The sequence below is a fragment of the Sebastes umbrosus genome, chromosome 12 (assembly GCF_015220745.1).
Source record: "Sebastes umbrosus isolate fSebUmb1 chromosome 12, fSebUmb1.pri, whole genome shotgun sequence".
Lineage (NCBI taxonomy): Eukaryota > Metazoa > Chordata > Actinopteri > Perciformes > Sebastidae > Sebastes > Sebastes umbrosus.
In genome coordinates this window covers 15,792,064-15,807,535 of record NC_051280.1, presented here as the reverse complement: position 1 = coordinate 15,807,535, position 15,472 = coordinate 15,792,064, and the positions used below count along the sequence as shown (strand labels likewise).

The window sequence follows — 15,472 nt, the reverse complement described above, 5'->3', positions numbered from 1 at the left end:
TAAAATAGAAATAAAAAATAGCCTATTTTTTTTTTATTATACTAGAATGCTTTATTTTCTGCGGATGTTCCACTGCCATGTTTCTCTACGGACATAAATAAAACACGTACTGCTCCTCTTCCTGTTTTGTTTTTCTGTCTCGTCTCTAGTCGGGTAGATATGGAAGAATTTGCGGAGCGAGGAGACAACCACAACCTCCCCGTGAAGAAACGCGCGCTCTTCAGACACCGGAGGACCTTATAGACCCGCCAGAACCAGCCGGGCAGCAGTAACAACCTGCCGCGGAGCTCCAGACACCCTCACTCCGCCTCCTCTCTCTGGTTCCCCCCGCCGACATGGCTCTCAGCTCCGGCGGCTGGGCTTCTTCTCCAGCCCCGGTGCCCGCCTCGTCCCAGCAGGCTGCAGCAGCATGCGGCGGTGGTGGGCCTGCGCTGACGCCTTGCTGCAGCACTGTTCTCATGTCAGTCCGGGTTTCGGTGTGCCACTCCGGGATCCGGCCGCTGTGCCTCCCCGGAGCCGGCAGCGAGGCTCTGCGGCTCCAGCTCAGCATGGACCCGAGCCGGGCCGGAGAGTTCCGACTGGCGCTGAGAGACACGAGTGGAAACCGCAGTGTGGTAAGATTACACACACACACATATACATACACCTGTGTGTGTTTAGAGGCTGTCTTTAAGATATGACTCCACCTGAATCACATTTCTATTTCATACCAGTATAGGCCCTGTACACGCCATTTTATGGAGCACCACAATACAGCTCCACAGAGTCACATCTGGGGTTAAAACATCACATTCATTGAATGCATTTGGATGTAAACAGCTGCAACACCACCCAATACTTTCCTCCAAGTGCATTATAAGGATATATTGTATGATATAAATTGTTTTTTAGTTACCAATGCTGTAATCAAGAGGATTTATTTTAGTTTCACTTTCACTTTTATTCCCATAAACACTACACTATATTCACTTTTTTAATAGTCCTGTAGTAGTAGCTGTTACTCTGCATTATATTCAGTTTTTAACAGTTTTCTTCATCTCCTTGTATTTTTATATCTGGTATATTTTTTTGTACTTTGTACTACTAACTTTTTTACTGTCTTTTTACTAACATGTTTTGCACTATGGAACTGTGATGCTGGAAACTTGAATTTCCCTCTGGATCAATAAAGTTACTATCTATCTATCTATCTATCTATCTATACATTCAGTTTTATTAGAAACCTAACATCACTAGGGGGAAATCCTTACACTCTGTAAAGTCAAGTCAAATTTATTTCTATAACACATTTAAAACAACATGAGCTGACCAAAGTGCTTTACAGTCATAGGCAGAATAAAAAGGTATGCTGTCTTTTAGATCTGCTTGTGATGACTCCACCTGACTGAATCACATTTCTATTTTATACCAGTATAGGCCCTGTACACGCCATTTTATGGAGCACTACAATACAGCTCCACAGAGTCACATTTGGGGTTAAAAATCACATTCATTGAATGCATTTGGATGTAAACACATAACAGATGCAACGCCACCCAATACTTTCCTCGAATAAGGATATATTGTATGATATAAATTGTTTTTTAGTTACCAATGCTGTAATCAAGAGGATTTATTTTAGTTTCACTTTCACTTTTATTCCCATAAACACTACACTATATTCACTTTTTTAATAGTCCTGTAGTAGTAGCTGTTACTCTGCATTATATTCAGTTTTTAACACTTTTCTTCATCTCCTTGTATTTTTATATCTGGTATATTTTTTTGTACTTTGTACTTTGCACTACTAACTTTTTTACTGTCTTTTTACTAACATGATTTGCACTATGGAACTGTGATGCTGGAAACTTGAATTTCCCTCGGGATCAATAAAGTTACTATCTATCTATCTATCTATCTACACATTCAGTTTTATTAGAAACCTAACATCACTAGGGGGAAATCCTTACACTCTGTAAAGTCAAGTCAAATTTATTTCTATAACACATTTAAAACAACATGAGCTGACCAAAGTGCTTTACAGTCATAGGCAGAATAAAAAGGTATGCTGTCTTTTAGATCTGCTTGTGATGACTCCACCTGACTGAATCACATTTCTATTTCATACCAGTATAGGCCCTGTACACGCCATTTTATGGAGCACTACAATACAGCTCCACAGAGTCACATCTGGGGTTAAAATATCACATTCATTGAATGCATTTGGATGTAAACAGATGCAACACCACCCAATACTTTCCTCCGTGTATGATAAGGATATATTGTATGATATAAATTGTTTTTTAGTTACCAATGCTGTAATCAAGAGGATTTATTTTAGTTTCACTTTCACTTTTATTCCCATAAACACTACACTATATTCACTTTTTTAATAGTCCTGTAGTAGTAGCTGTTACTCTGCATTATATTCAGTTTTTAACAGTTTTCTTCATCTCCTTGTATTTTTATATCTGGTATATTTTTTTGTACTTTGCACTACTAACTTTTTTACTGTCTTTTTACCAACATGTTTTGCACTATGGAACTGTGATGCCGGAAACTTGAATTTCCCTCGGGATCAATAAAGTTACTATCTATCTATCTATCTATCTATCTATCTATCTATCTACACATTCAGTTTTATTAGAAACCTAACATCACTAGGGGGAAATCCTTACACTCTGTAAAGTCAAGTCAAATTTATTTCTATAACACATTTAAAACAACATGAGCTGACCAAAGTGCTTTACAGACATAGGCAGAATAAAAAGGTATGCTGTCTTTTAGATCTGCTTGTGATGACTCCACCTGACTGAATCACATTTCTATTTCATACCAGTATAGGCCCTGTACACGCCATTTTATGGAGCACTACAATACAGCTCCACAGAGTCACATCTGGGGTTAAAATATCACATTCATTGAATGCATTTGGATGTAAACAGATGCAACACCACCCAATACTTTCCTCCGTGTATGATAAGGATATATTGTATGATATAAATTGCTTTTTAGTTACCAATGCTGTAATCAAGAGGATTTATTTTAGTTTCACTTTCACTTTTATTCCCATAAACACTACACTATATTCACTTTTTTAATAGTCCTGTAGTAGTAGCTGTTACTCTGCATTATATTCAGTTTTTAACAGTTTTCTTCATCTCCTTGTATTTTTTTGTACTTTGTACTTTGCAATACTAACTTTTTTACTGTCTTTTTACCAACATGTTTTGCACTATGGAACTGTGATGCTGGAAACTTGAATTTCCCTCGGGATCAATAAAGTTACTATCTATCTATCTATCTATCTATCTATCTACACATTCAGTTTTATTAGAAACCTAACATCACTAGGGGGAAATCCTTACACTCTATAGTAAAGTCAAGTCAAGTCAAATTTATTTCTATAACACATTTAAAACAACATGAGCTGACCAAAGTGCTTTACAGACATAGGCAGAATAAAAAGGTATGCTGTCTTTTAGATCTGCTTGTGATGACTCCACCTGACTGAATCACATTTCTATTTTATACCAGTATAGGCCCTGTACACGCCATTTTATGGAGCACTACAATACAGCTCCACAGAGTCACATTTGGGGTTAAAATATCACATTCATTGAATGCATTTGGATGTAAACACATAACAGATGCAACGCCACCCAATACTTTCCTCGAATAAGGATATATTGTATGATATAAATTGTTTTTTAGTTACCAATGCTGTAATCAAGAGGATTTATTTTAGTTTCACTTTCACTTTTATTCCCATAAACACTACACTATATTCACTTTTTTAATAGTCCTGTAGTAGTAGCTGTTACTCTGCATTATATTCAGTTTTTAACACTTTTCTTCATCTCCTTGTATTTTTATATCTGGTATATTTTTTTGTACTTTGTACTTTGCACTACTAACTTTTTTACTGTCTTTTTACTAACATGATTTGCACTATGGAACTGTGATGCTGGAAACTTGAATTTCCCTCGGGATCAATAAAGTTACTATCTATCTATCTATCTATCTACACATTCAGTTTTATTAGAAACCTAACATCACTAGGGGGAAATCCTTACACTCTGTAAAGTCAAGTCAAATTTATTTCTATAACACATTTAAAACAACATGAGCTGACCAAAGTGCTTTACAGTCATAGGCAGAATAAAAAGGTATGCTGTCTTTTAGATCTGCTTGTGATGACTCCACCTGACTGAATCACATTTCTATTTTATACCAGTATAGGCCCTGTACACGCCATTTTATGGAGCACTACAATACAGCTCCACAGAGTCACATCTGGGGTTAAAATATCACATTCATTGAATGCATTTGGATGTAAACACATAACAGATGCAACGCCACCCAATACTTTCCTCGAATAAGGATATATTGTATGATATAAATTGTTTTTTAGTTACCAATGCTGTAATCAAGAGGATTTATTTTAGTTTCACTTTCACTTTTATTCCCATAAACACTACACTATATTCACTTTTTTAATAGTCCTGTAGTAGTAGCTGTTACTCTGCATTATATTCAGTTTTTAACACTTTTCTTCATCTCCTTGTATTTTTATATCTGGTATATTTTTTTGTACTTTGTACTTTGCACTACTAACTTTTTTACTGTCTTTTTACTAACATGATTTGCACTATGGAACTGTGATGCTGGAAACTTGAATTTCCCTCGGGATCAATAAAGTTACTATCTATCTATCTATCTATCTACACATTCAGTTTTATTAGAAACCTAACATCACTAGGGGGAAATCCTTACACTCTGTAAAGTCAAGTCAAATTTATTTCTATAACACATTTAAAACAACATGAGCTGACCAAAGTGCTTTACAGTCATAGGCAGAATAAAAAGGTATGCTGTCTTTTAGATCTGCTTGTGATGACTCCACCTGACTGAATCACATTTCTATTTCATACCAGTATAGGCCCTGTACACGCCATTTTATGGAGCACTACAATACAGCTCCACAGAGTCACATCTGGGGTTAAAATATCACATTCATTGAATGCATTTGGATGTAAACAGATGCAACACCACCCAATACTTTCCTCCAAGTGTATGATAAGGATATATTGTATGATATAAATTGTTTTTTAGTTACCAATGCTGTAATCAAGAGGATTTATTTTAGTTTCACTTTCACTTTTATTCCCATAAACACTACACTATATTCACTTTTTTAATAGTCCTGTAGTAGTAGCTGTTACTCTGCATTATATTCAGTTTTTAACAGTTTTCTTCATCTCCTTGTATTTTTATATCTGGTATATTTTTTTGTACTTTGTACTTTGCACTACTAACTTTTTTACTGCCTTTTTACTAACATGTTTTGCACTATGGAACTGTGATGCTGGAAACTTGAATTTCCCTCGGGATCAATAAAGTTACTATCTATCTATCTATCTATCTATCTATCTATCTATCTACACATTCAGTTTTATTAGAAACCTAACATCACTAGGGGGAAATCCTTACACTCTATAAAGTGAAGTCAAATTTATTTCTATAACACATTTAAAACAACATGAGCTGACCAAAGTGCATTACAGACATAGGCAGAATAAAAAGGTATGCTGTCTTTTAGATCTGCTTGTGATGACTCCACCTGACTGAATCACATTTCTATTTTATACCAGTATAGGCCCTGTACACGCCATTTTATGGAGCACTACAATACAGCTCCACAGATTCACATTTGGGGTTAAAAATCACATTCATTGAATGCATTTGGATGTAAACACATAACAGATGCAACACCACCCAATACTTTCCTCGAATAAGGATATATTGTATGATATAAATTGTTTTTTAGTTACCAATGCTGTAATCAAGAGGATTTATTTTAGTTTCACTTTCACTTTTTCTTCCCATAAACACCACACATTCAGTTTTATTAGAATCATAACATCATCAGGGGAAATCCTTACACCCTGCACAGTGATAAACAGCTGCAGTCACTCTCCTGATCTTAATGACAAGATAGTTTGGGATTTTCTACCAGACAAGCTTATCATACACGTATCATGACACTTGTCACTCTGTGTGTCTCTGTTCATCCCTTAAAATTCTACACTTGGATCATTCAAGCATAGGCTGGCAAGTTTGGTACCAGAAACACTCATCATTCTCCTTAGTAGATAAGAATGAGACTATGAAACCTGAAAAACTGAGGTTAGACTGTGAAAATTGTGGATTTTGTAATGACCATATTACAACGATCATATTTGGGGTGGTGAGTAGAGCGTTTCTATGAGATGTGGAGAGTGTTCAGAGCATTTACCCAGCTTATACGTAGGTCACACAAGGCTAAAAGTTAGTTTGAAGCAACAACAGTAAAGAGTTTGTGATAAATGGTCCGCATTCAGACCATTGGGCGAAGCGAGAGAAGCGTGCTCGGGACCGGAAGGTCGCCGGATCAATCCCCCGGACCGGCAGGATAAATCTGGGTGGGGAAAGTGAAAAGCACCCTTCCTCATTACCACCGCTGAGGTGCCCTTGAGCAAGGCACTTAACCTCAATCTCAACCTCAGGTTAGTGGAGCTGCTCAGTGGCCAGCAGATCAGACTGTGGTTGTACTGGGCAGCTTCCAAGTGTGAATGTGTAACTGTGTGATTGTGATCAGGGCGTTCCTGAAAAAGAGAGCATTGCTCTCAGTGAACCTCCCCCTGAATAAATAAAGGTACAATAAAAAAGGACAAACTGCTTTACTCTGGCCTGAAATAGCCAACTCAACAGACACTAAGCTTGATTAGCAATGCTAATGTTAGCATTCAGCTCAAAATATTGAGCCTGAGTCTGACAAAACCTAGACTGACTGAGGAAGTTTAATCAAAGTCTGGCCTTGCAGAGCTGAGCCTGATGAGCTCAGTTTGATATGTCCTAATATGGACCTTTATCTTGTTGATCGTGACCAGAAAGAAATATCACTCTGCCAATACAGTACAAAACCGTGGACCTATATCAGACACAGAAAACACGTTAGTCCCAACACTGGACATTAGGATATACATTTTCTCTCTGTGTTTCATTCATCCAACAGCTTTGTTTTGTGGTATGTAATTAGCATTACAGCATTGGAGAGCCCCCAGTGTCTTACCTGTTAAAGGGGCATTCCAACGATTTAGTATTGGACCTCCATAAAGTTGGGACTCACAAAAGGCAGATTTAAATTTTTTAAAAGTGGTCACATTTGAGGCAGCAGAGGTTGATGTATCCTTACTTTTAGTTCCTGGTCCTACAATTCCTATTATATAATAAATAGACCCTCCCTGCCTGATAAATGTTCTAAACTGATGCAAAAATACCCCAGATAAGGCCCACCACAAAACCCCAATCAAATACCCAACTGACAGGAAACAAATGCCCTGTTTCCACCAAGAAGTCCAGTTAATTTCATTTTGTTACACATTAGAATGGTTATATTCGTGTTTCCATTCGCAACATTTGTGGATGGTTTGTGGACCAGGCTCCTGGAGGGACAGGCCTGCTCAGAGAGGGTCGCCAGAAACCCCTGATGACATCATCAGGGTTATATTCTCCACCTTAACAAATCTTCTCCAGAGACACAGAAGAGATTATATAACTGTTTTAACAGGTTGAGTAGTACTCCTTGTGACAAATAAACTGATCCTCATATGTAAAATTGGTGGAGTGCCCCTTTAAATATCCTAAATGATTGATTGATTATCAATATTGTCATATTTTCTGTAAATAAACCACCATTAGTTAGTTGGTGTTTTAAAGGGTTAGTTCGGATTCACTGAAGTCCCACAATAACACAAACTAACTAACCAATCAAGGCAGCGGTAGACCAACAACTTTTGTATTCTGCGATGTAAAATTACTGTTTTTGTCAATGGAGTCTGGTGGCTTTGAAGAGAGCATAGATGGATATAACGGGTTCAGTTCCCCATCTGAAAGGGCTGTCTCATGGCAAGATAAAGTAGTGGAAACTGATATTGATTTTTTAAGGTGGCCCTTTCTTTTAGGTGGCTAAAATACGTTCAGGCCCCGTCCACAGCAGTACATTGCTTAGCTTCCATGCTGGTACTCCTGTCTGCTTCTCCAAACTGGGGGTGTGCCGACCACCGTCTACTTTAGGTAATACACTGACTATGGATAAGTAATACATCCCCACTTTAAAAAAATCCGAACTATCCCTTTAGGTAACCTCAGTGCTGCACTGCTGACACACATTTCAGTACAAGGACAAGTCATTCTTTTTCAGTATCAGGGGTGATTACTGTCAATGGACACGTCAGTCCCAACTGCAGACACACATGCTTGATCATGTGTGAAGTTGACCTTACTTTGAACTCTGCTTGTCTCACCACTCATCCAAACTTTACTCTCAAATTTGTCCTTTGTTTTGACAAGTTCACTATGTACCGTTATCTTTAAAAAAAATCTGACAGGCTCAGTTTTGGCTTTTCATCTTGGTAGAATCTCAAGTCAGACAGACTTCCCCCTGACAATTGAGATGCGTCTTGATTTGCATACTTTTACTTTGATCCCAGCTTCTTTTAGCTTATCTGTCTGAGCTGGCAGACTGTTCGTACACAGTCACATCAGAGTATAAATACACTCTCTGGCAGCAGGAAAATCCCTCTTTTGCTGCTTTTGTCTACCAACAACAGATACTAATGATGCTACAGTGAATGTTAGAGGGCAGATTGTGTGTAATCTAAGTTGCTTTCTCACGTTTTTCAGGGGATTATTCCCTTTTTTCATAATAATACGCTTGCAAAGTGTATTGCTGTTCATTTGCACCCACATTGTGTACTTTTTTTTTTTTTTTTTTACATATTCATGATAAATTGAATGGGGGATAGAAATAATTAAGAAAAGGTCATCAGGTCATCAGCAATGTGTATTTGCAAATGCCCAAGGCTACCTTAATGCTGTAGAGCTAAAATGATGAGTTGATTAATCAATAACTCCATGAACAGGAAACTAATCTGCAACTATTTTGATAATTGTTAAATAGTTTTAGCCAGCATTTGCTAGTACCAGCTTTGAAATGTGAGGATTTGCAAGTAAATTGAATATATTTTGGATTTTGGACTGTTGATCTGATTAAACAATCAATTTGAAAACATCACCTTTGGCTCTGATACATTGTAATGGGCATTTTTCATAGACTAAACAATAATAAATTAATTGAAAAAAAATAATTGGCAGATTAATCAATAATGAAAATAATTGTTAGTTGCATTCCCTGCAAGAGACCAGCATTAAGTGTGCCATTAGGAGGAGGTAAAGTCTCTTTCGGCAAGAATCTTTAAAGGTAGATTCTTGTTGCAACTGTAAAAAGGGGCATTGCACATACATTGCATGACATCACCATACTGCTGATACTGAGCAGTATCTATGTATATGGTGCTATATATTTTATTTATTTATCTATCTACGTATCTCATTCCATTCTCGTAACCCATATCTCATTCCTCTTTCTCATTACGTTTATGCAATACTGTTGGAGATACGGTCACTTACTTTCACACGCAATCCTCATGTTGACATGTACAGTATATAATACTGTATTTCTTTAGATTTATGTCATACATTTTTTTTTTTATCTTACTCTTATTGTTCTTTTATTTTATCTTATGTATTGCTTTTAGTGCTGAGCTGACCCTTTCTCTCATCCTTTACATTTCATTGTACCGTTGAACCTGTGTTAACAATGACAAATAAAACAGAAACTTGAACTAAAGAAACTATTAATTTAAGTGTAATGTGTTTAAATTAATTACACATAATGCCTACTGTGCTTGAAATCAAAACAATGAGATTTTTTTGAATATGATAGGTTTTGGATTAATAGTCTTTTTAACAGTCTGTTTCTTTGTTTTATGTTTGTAAAAGTTATCTATTTAAATTATTTTCCTCCAAACTGTCCCTGTAAAACGACGAGTCATTTGAGATGAACTAGTTTTTGTTTTGTTCCTCTCAGTTTATCGCAGAGTTTGATCTGCGCTCGGTGCAGTACGAGGTCAAATCCCCTCGCTGCCATGAGATGCGTCTCGCCGCTCCGCCCCACGACTGCATCCGCTTCAACTTCCGCTGCGACCGCGAAGCCGAGGAGTGGGCCACAGTGGTGATGTCATCACTAAGAGAGGCGCATAGAGGTCAGTTTGACAACTATTTTCTGTTTTCCCCAACCTGTTTTGTCCACGACCAACTTTGTTTTCTGTTCAAAAGGACATATGTTGAAAATGTAACACAGTATTAAGATAAATAATACATCAACATGTGCTGTGGGTGCTCTAGGGGTGCTATTAAGACAAAGTAAAGTCTCCTTTGGCAAGAATCTTTCAAGGTAGATTATTGTTGCAACTGTAAGGATACATTAGGATATATAAAGGAATTATTAGTTTAAGTATAATGTGTGTGAATTAAATACACTTAATGAAATGCTAGAGTGCGTCTGACCTGAATACAACTGAGACAAGAAAACAGTTGAAACCTTTTCTCTGTTATTAACCCTCTGAGACCCGCAGGATCGCTGGCCGACATTACTGTCTTTAAGAGGCTGTGGTGACCTCTAGGATAATCACAGCCTCATGAAACTTTACAGCCACAAACTAAAGACCTAGAGCATTCAGAGGATGGATGGCTCTCCTAGGTATATTGACTATAAGGATGTTTCTCATCAGCTCCTAGAACAGAAGCGCTCGCCATCCAATCGCCGAAAGATGCAAATCTTACATAAATCTCCAGAGGTCAAACGTTTTTGATACCAAATCACAGCATGGCTTTTTATCAAGGTCTTTGTGTCTTATTGTGGTATTTTGGAGGGATTATTGAATTCTCAGATGGTAAAAAAAATATTAAATTTAGCACCAAATCTGTGTCACAAATGGTATCAACCCAAAATTGCTGGAACAGATTATGAGACATAAGTGAGCATGGGAATGGCCATCATATATTTCCACCATAATGTTCTTAGTCCTTACACACTGTCACAATTTATTTTTATTAATTTTTTTTTTTATTATTTATTATTTATGACTAGAACAACTTGACACACAGTGCTGAGCTGCATCTCACATTATTCTTGATGTACACCACTTCTATATGACATATACTGTTGACCTGCCATCTCCTTCTAAAGACCCCATGTACCCCCCTAAGAAAGACACAAATGTGTCTATTTGGATCTCTAAGGGTTAAAGGGTTTTGCTGATGGGTACCTACCTTGGGCCTTTATCAGCCAAGTGCAGTTAAAATACATATTGATATCCTTTTGATATTTGTGTGTGTTGAAATCTGCATGTTTTAAGCACCTTTTTTTTAACACAGTTTCTTGTTTCTCTTCTGACAGTTGCAAATATTAACACATGTGAATCAGATGGCAGACACAACGACACAGCAGCAGCAATGGAGCAGTGGAGCTCAGCCTCGCTGCCGCTCACTGGTGGGTATCTCTTTGTTTACCGTTGTGTGTTTTCGCTTTCTCTGTTCAGAACTTGCTCTAAAAATGTCACTTTTGATTGCTACCTCTTAGAGGAGCTCTGCTTGGAGCTCGCCAGGGCGATTGAAGCAGGTGACACTCAAGCCGCTTCACAGCACGCGTCCGCTCTGGCTCGGCAAAAAGCAGCGCTGACGATTCAGCTGTCTGAAAAGAACTACGCAGAAGGAGAGATCAGGTGAGAAATGAAAAGTGTCCGCATGAGGATTTATTGCTTCCAGGTTATGTGTTTTTGCAACTTCTATGTATCTGTATCTTCGTATCAACTTACTGTATCTGTGTTGCAGTTTATCCGTGGTAGTGGAGGATGTTTCGTCGTCCTGTTGTGTCAAAGTAAAAGTCTTTCCTTACATGACCGTGGCTGCACTCAAGCAACAGGTTAGAAAACTGTCAGCAAACCAATAATTAAATAGGTGAAGTAGGTTTTCATTGACTAACTCCCACCACTCTTGTTTTTCAGGTGTTTCTCGAGTACGGTTTCCATCCTCGCGTGCAGCGCTGGGTGATTGGTCAGTGCTTGTGCACTGAGCCGAGGTCGCTGGCCTCCTACGGGGTGCAGAAGGACGGTGATACGGCGTACCTATACCTGATCTCCGCCCGACAAGCCCGCATCACCCGCCAGCTGTTCCAGCAGGACCTGGAGAGCTCCCTCCTCGCCCCACCTCTCCCGCCAGGCAACGGCCCCACCTCCCAAGACTGGAGGGGTTACAGCACCCTGCCCTCGAGGCTACCCCACAACAACCAGGGTGAGTTCAACTCATGTACCCTTTCTGTCACAGTTTAGGCAGAAAGTATTACAATAGTGATTTGTTTTCTCATTCTCCACCCCACTTTAGAAGTAAATCTATGAATATGAGGTCAAGTGCTTCCTTTCAGCTTTCAAGGGCCAGTGTGTAGGATTTGGCGGCATCTAGCGGTGAGGTTGTAGATAGCGACCGACTGAAACTTCTTCAGTGTGCCAAGCGTGTAGGAGAACTACGGTGGCCGATGTGCAAACTTGAATGGCCGTAACTACTGTAGAACCATGGCAGTGCAACATAGCGGACTCCTTGAGGAGGACTTGCTGGCTCATTCTAAAGTAACGAAAACACAACGATTATTATTATCTTATTATTATCTTATTAGCAGAACTTATTTTCAGGTGATTATACATCAAATTAAACATACTTATTAATATTATATTCCATTTCTGCCAATAGATCCCCTAAATGCTACACACTGGCCCTTTTAACAGTGTTCGAGGGTGCTTATATCCACATTGGCTGCAAAGCAACCATGCATTCATTACATCCAACATGCATCAGTAAATATATGCAGCAGTAAGTACCGCAGTGAGACCTATAATTAAAAGAAAATATGACAAAGTAGGGGCTGCACCGAACAGTTTTGAAGCTTCATTCCTAACGTTGACATTATAATTATTATTAAACTTAAACACAAACATTAGCCTACCTTCCACCTTCTCGTCCCTCCTCTCAATCCAACACACACGAAGCGAGCAACGCGACGCTCCGTCCGTCTCGATAATTGCTTCAGTCCAAAAGTCAAGATTTATTGGAAAAAAGAGAGATCGTAATTGAATTATGTCCAAAATTCACTACATGTTTTTAACTAAAGACATATTCTGCTTTAGTCTGCAGCATGCACCTGTAGCGGGGCGGTCTAGCAGCAATCCAACAGCACCGTAAATTGTATATAAATGTTTATAAATATATATAATAATGAAGGCGCAGGGAGATGAGACACCAGGGTTTATTTTATGTCTGAAAACTCTGGCAGCTGACAGTATGAGGCCCAACAAATTAAGAAGAAGACACTTCGCAACATTACATCCCAGTCACGTCAATAAAAAAAGTTGTTTGATAAACCCTCATCCTACCAACTTATTAAACATACTTAGACTACCGACTGAATAAACTACAAGAAACAACCATCATAGGAAAATGTTAACTTATTTCTTCTCAAAAAATTATTATTTATATAATTAATGTCATCTGAAGCGTGAAAATCTTTCTTCCTCTTGAGGGATGAATGAAATTTGAGAACCATTGCTCTAAACAAACCCAAAATAGCAGCGATTTAGGGCCAAACATTGCGATGTTCTGTGCTGGACTTCAGTCCATCTGGTCATGTGTTTGACTTCCTGAAACAAGCAAGACGCAAGGTTTATGGTAACTTCTCTAATCTTAAAAGGGCAGTGTAAGAACTGTACCTCTACAGTACATGTTTTGTGAGTGACTCATGAATTTTGTTGTTAACACAAAGGCTTTTGTAGTATTGTTTGAAACTTCAAAAACTTTATTTCCTTCCGTCCTTCCTTCCTTCCTACATTGTTCATCTGATGTGGATGTAAACACTGTCGCTTTAACTTTGTAGTCATATTGCAAGTGCAGCAGAAACACACACAAACAACTGTCACTGTCTGACTCAATGTAAATACTTCATTCAAACCAGAGAAAGTACAGCTTTATAACTTGTTTTTTTGTTGTTTTTGTCAACTTCAGGGAGCACAGGTGGAGGAAGTGACAGACCAGGTGATATTAAAGATGTCCTCGACATTGAGAACCTGCAGCTGAATGATCATACCAACAAAGCCAGTAAAACACAGGTATGTTAGCAGTCTATATACTGTTAATAAAGCTGTAGACAAGAGTAAATGTAAAAATACTTAATGCATTTTAGTGGAAATTCAACTTTTGCTCCTACATACAAAAATCATGGATGCCTTTTTATGATATCTGTGTGCATTTTAATGGTATGCTGAAACAAATGACGCTAAGCCAGGCTAATACATGCAGACATAGATGAAGAAAAATCTTTCTTAAATCTGTTTCAACTCACCTCTCAGCAGACAGAGTGGGCTTGTCCCTCTTGCACTTTCATCAACAAGCCGTCCCGTCCAGGCTGCGAAATCTGTGCTACAGCCAGACCTGATGCACACATCCAGCAGGTACTGCATCACGTCTAGCGATCAATACCTGTTTTTACCGCTCTTTGTAACATTTTCCCTCAGTAACGGGCGCCTCTTTTTATGTCTTATATTCTCACACAAAGGAGAAAGGAAGGAGAGAGGATCGAGGGGAGTCTGGTTTAAGCAGCAGCAGCTGACTGCCCATCGTCGCTGTCAGGTTGCCATGTCTCACTCACTTACACACACATACACACACAAACAGAGTGAGGATGCTAAACAACAAAATACTCACATGAAGACTGTCAAGTGCACTGAGAGTCCTCTGACGGCCGGAGCGATTGAAGCACTGTAGCATGACACAGAGCTGCACTGGTCGAGGCTCAGACGATGAACTGCAGACAGAGAGCGTCAGCTCAACATGACCACGACATACATCTGAATTTGGCCAGACCTCTTTGTTATTTATTTTACAGGGTGTGTGTGTGTGTGATGCAAAAACAACACAAACGGCCTAATATTTATTTTAGGTGAGAGCGATGTGATGGAAGTTCTTAACCTTTTGCTCGCAGCTGAAGTCGAGGGGAATGTCATACTTTCAGTTTCTGCCAACTGTGAAGTGAGAGGAAAGGTGAAGCCTTGTGCAATACCCTGTTCTGTTTGTTAGAGTGTCACCTGCCAAAATAATGTTGGCGGTTTTAAAAGCAAGAAAAAAAAAAGCCATGGCTGAGAAGAGTAGGTGTGTCGCGTTTACAGGGTTGTCAAGTGCTTTTATTTTTTTATAACATTGTATGAAGTGTATTATTTTTAACAAGATGCATTGAGTAATTGATGTACATTTTACCAATTGCTCTAATTTTACTCAATTCCCTGTGAGCTGTGACAGCAATGGAATGATCTGTTTTCAGTACATAATACTGTAAAAACTTGCATTAGCTGAATAAACATAACGGAAATTAAACAAATCACGTTTGTATATTGATAATTCTTCTGAGATAACATATGTAGTATTTGGTAATTGATGAACAAATTGTGTTTGTACACCAGGTTTTATGTGCACAGGATTATTCCTCTGATTTTTACAGACTTTGGAG

General features: G+C 38.5%; 1 protein-coding gene across 2 annotated transcripts; it reads left to right on the top strand.

Moving 5' to 3' along the window:
- Positions 1–101: 101 nt before the first annotated feature.
- Positions 102–15,344, top strand: LOC119498929 (ranBP-type and C3HC4-type zinc finger-containing protein 1-like). Of its 2 annotated transcripts, none has more exons than XM_037788051.1 (9): positions 102–614; positions 9,953–10,127; positions 11,324–11,416; positions 11,507–11,648; positions 11,758–11,848; positions 11,931–12,216; positions 13,975–14,078; positions 14,322–14,420; positions 14,525–15,344. In XM_037788051.1, exons 1-9 carry the CDS (start codon positions 336–338, stop codon positions 14,576–14,578), a joined length of 1,323 nt encoding a protein of 440 aa, XP_037643979.1. In that variant the 5' UTR covers positions 102–335; the 3' UTR covers positions 14,579–15,344. The 2 variants fall into 2 exon arrangements, with proteins under 2 accessions (XP_037643979.1, XP_037643978.1); XM_037788050.1 differs by having other exon boundaries at positions 14,319–14,420.
- The last annotated feature ends 128 nt before the right edge of the window (positions 15,345–15,472 follow it).

Coding starts and splice junctions, on each gene's coding strand:
- LOC119498929 (XM_037788050.1), top strand. CDS start 336: ATGGCTCTCAGCTCCGGCGGCTGGGCTTCTTCTCCAGCCCCGGTGCCC. Junction 12,217..13,974: donor GCTACCCCACAACAACCAGG/GTGAGTTCAACT, acceptor TGTCAACTTCAG/GGAGCACAGGTGGAGGAAGT. Junction 14,421..14,524: donor CTGATGCACACATCCAGCAG/GTACTGCATCAC, acceptor TCTCACACAAAG/GAGAAAGGAAGGAGAGAGGA.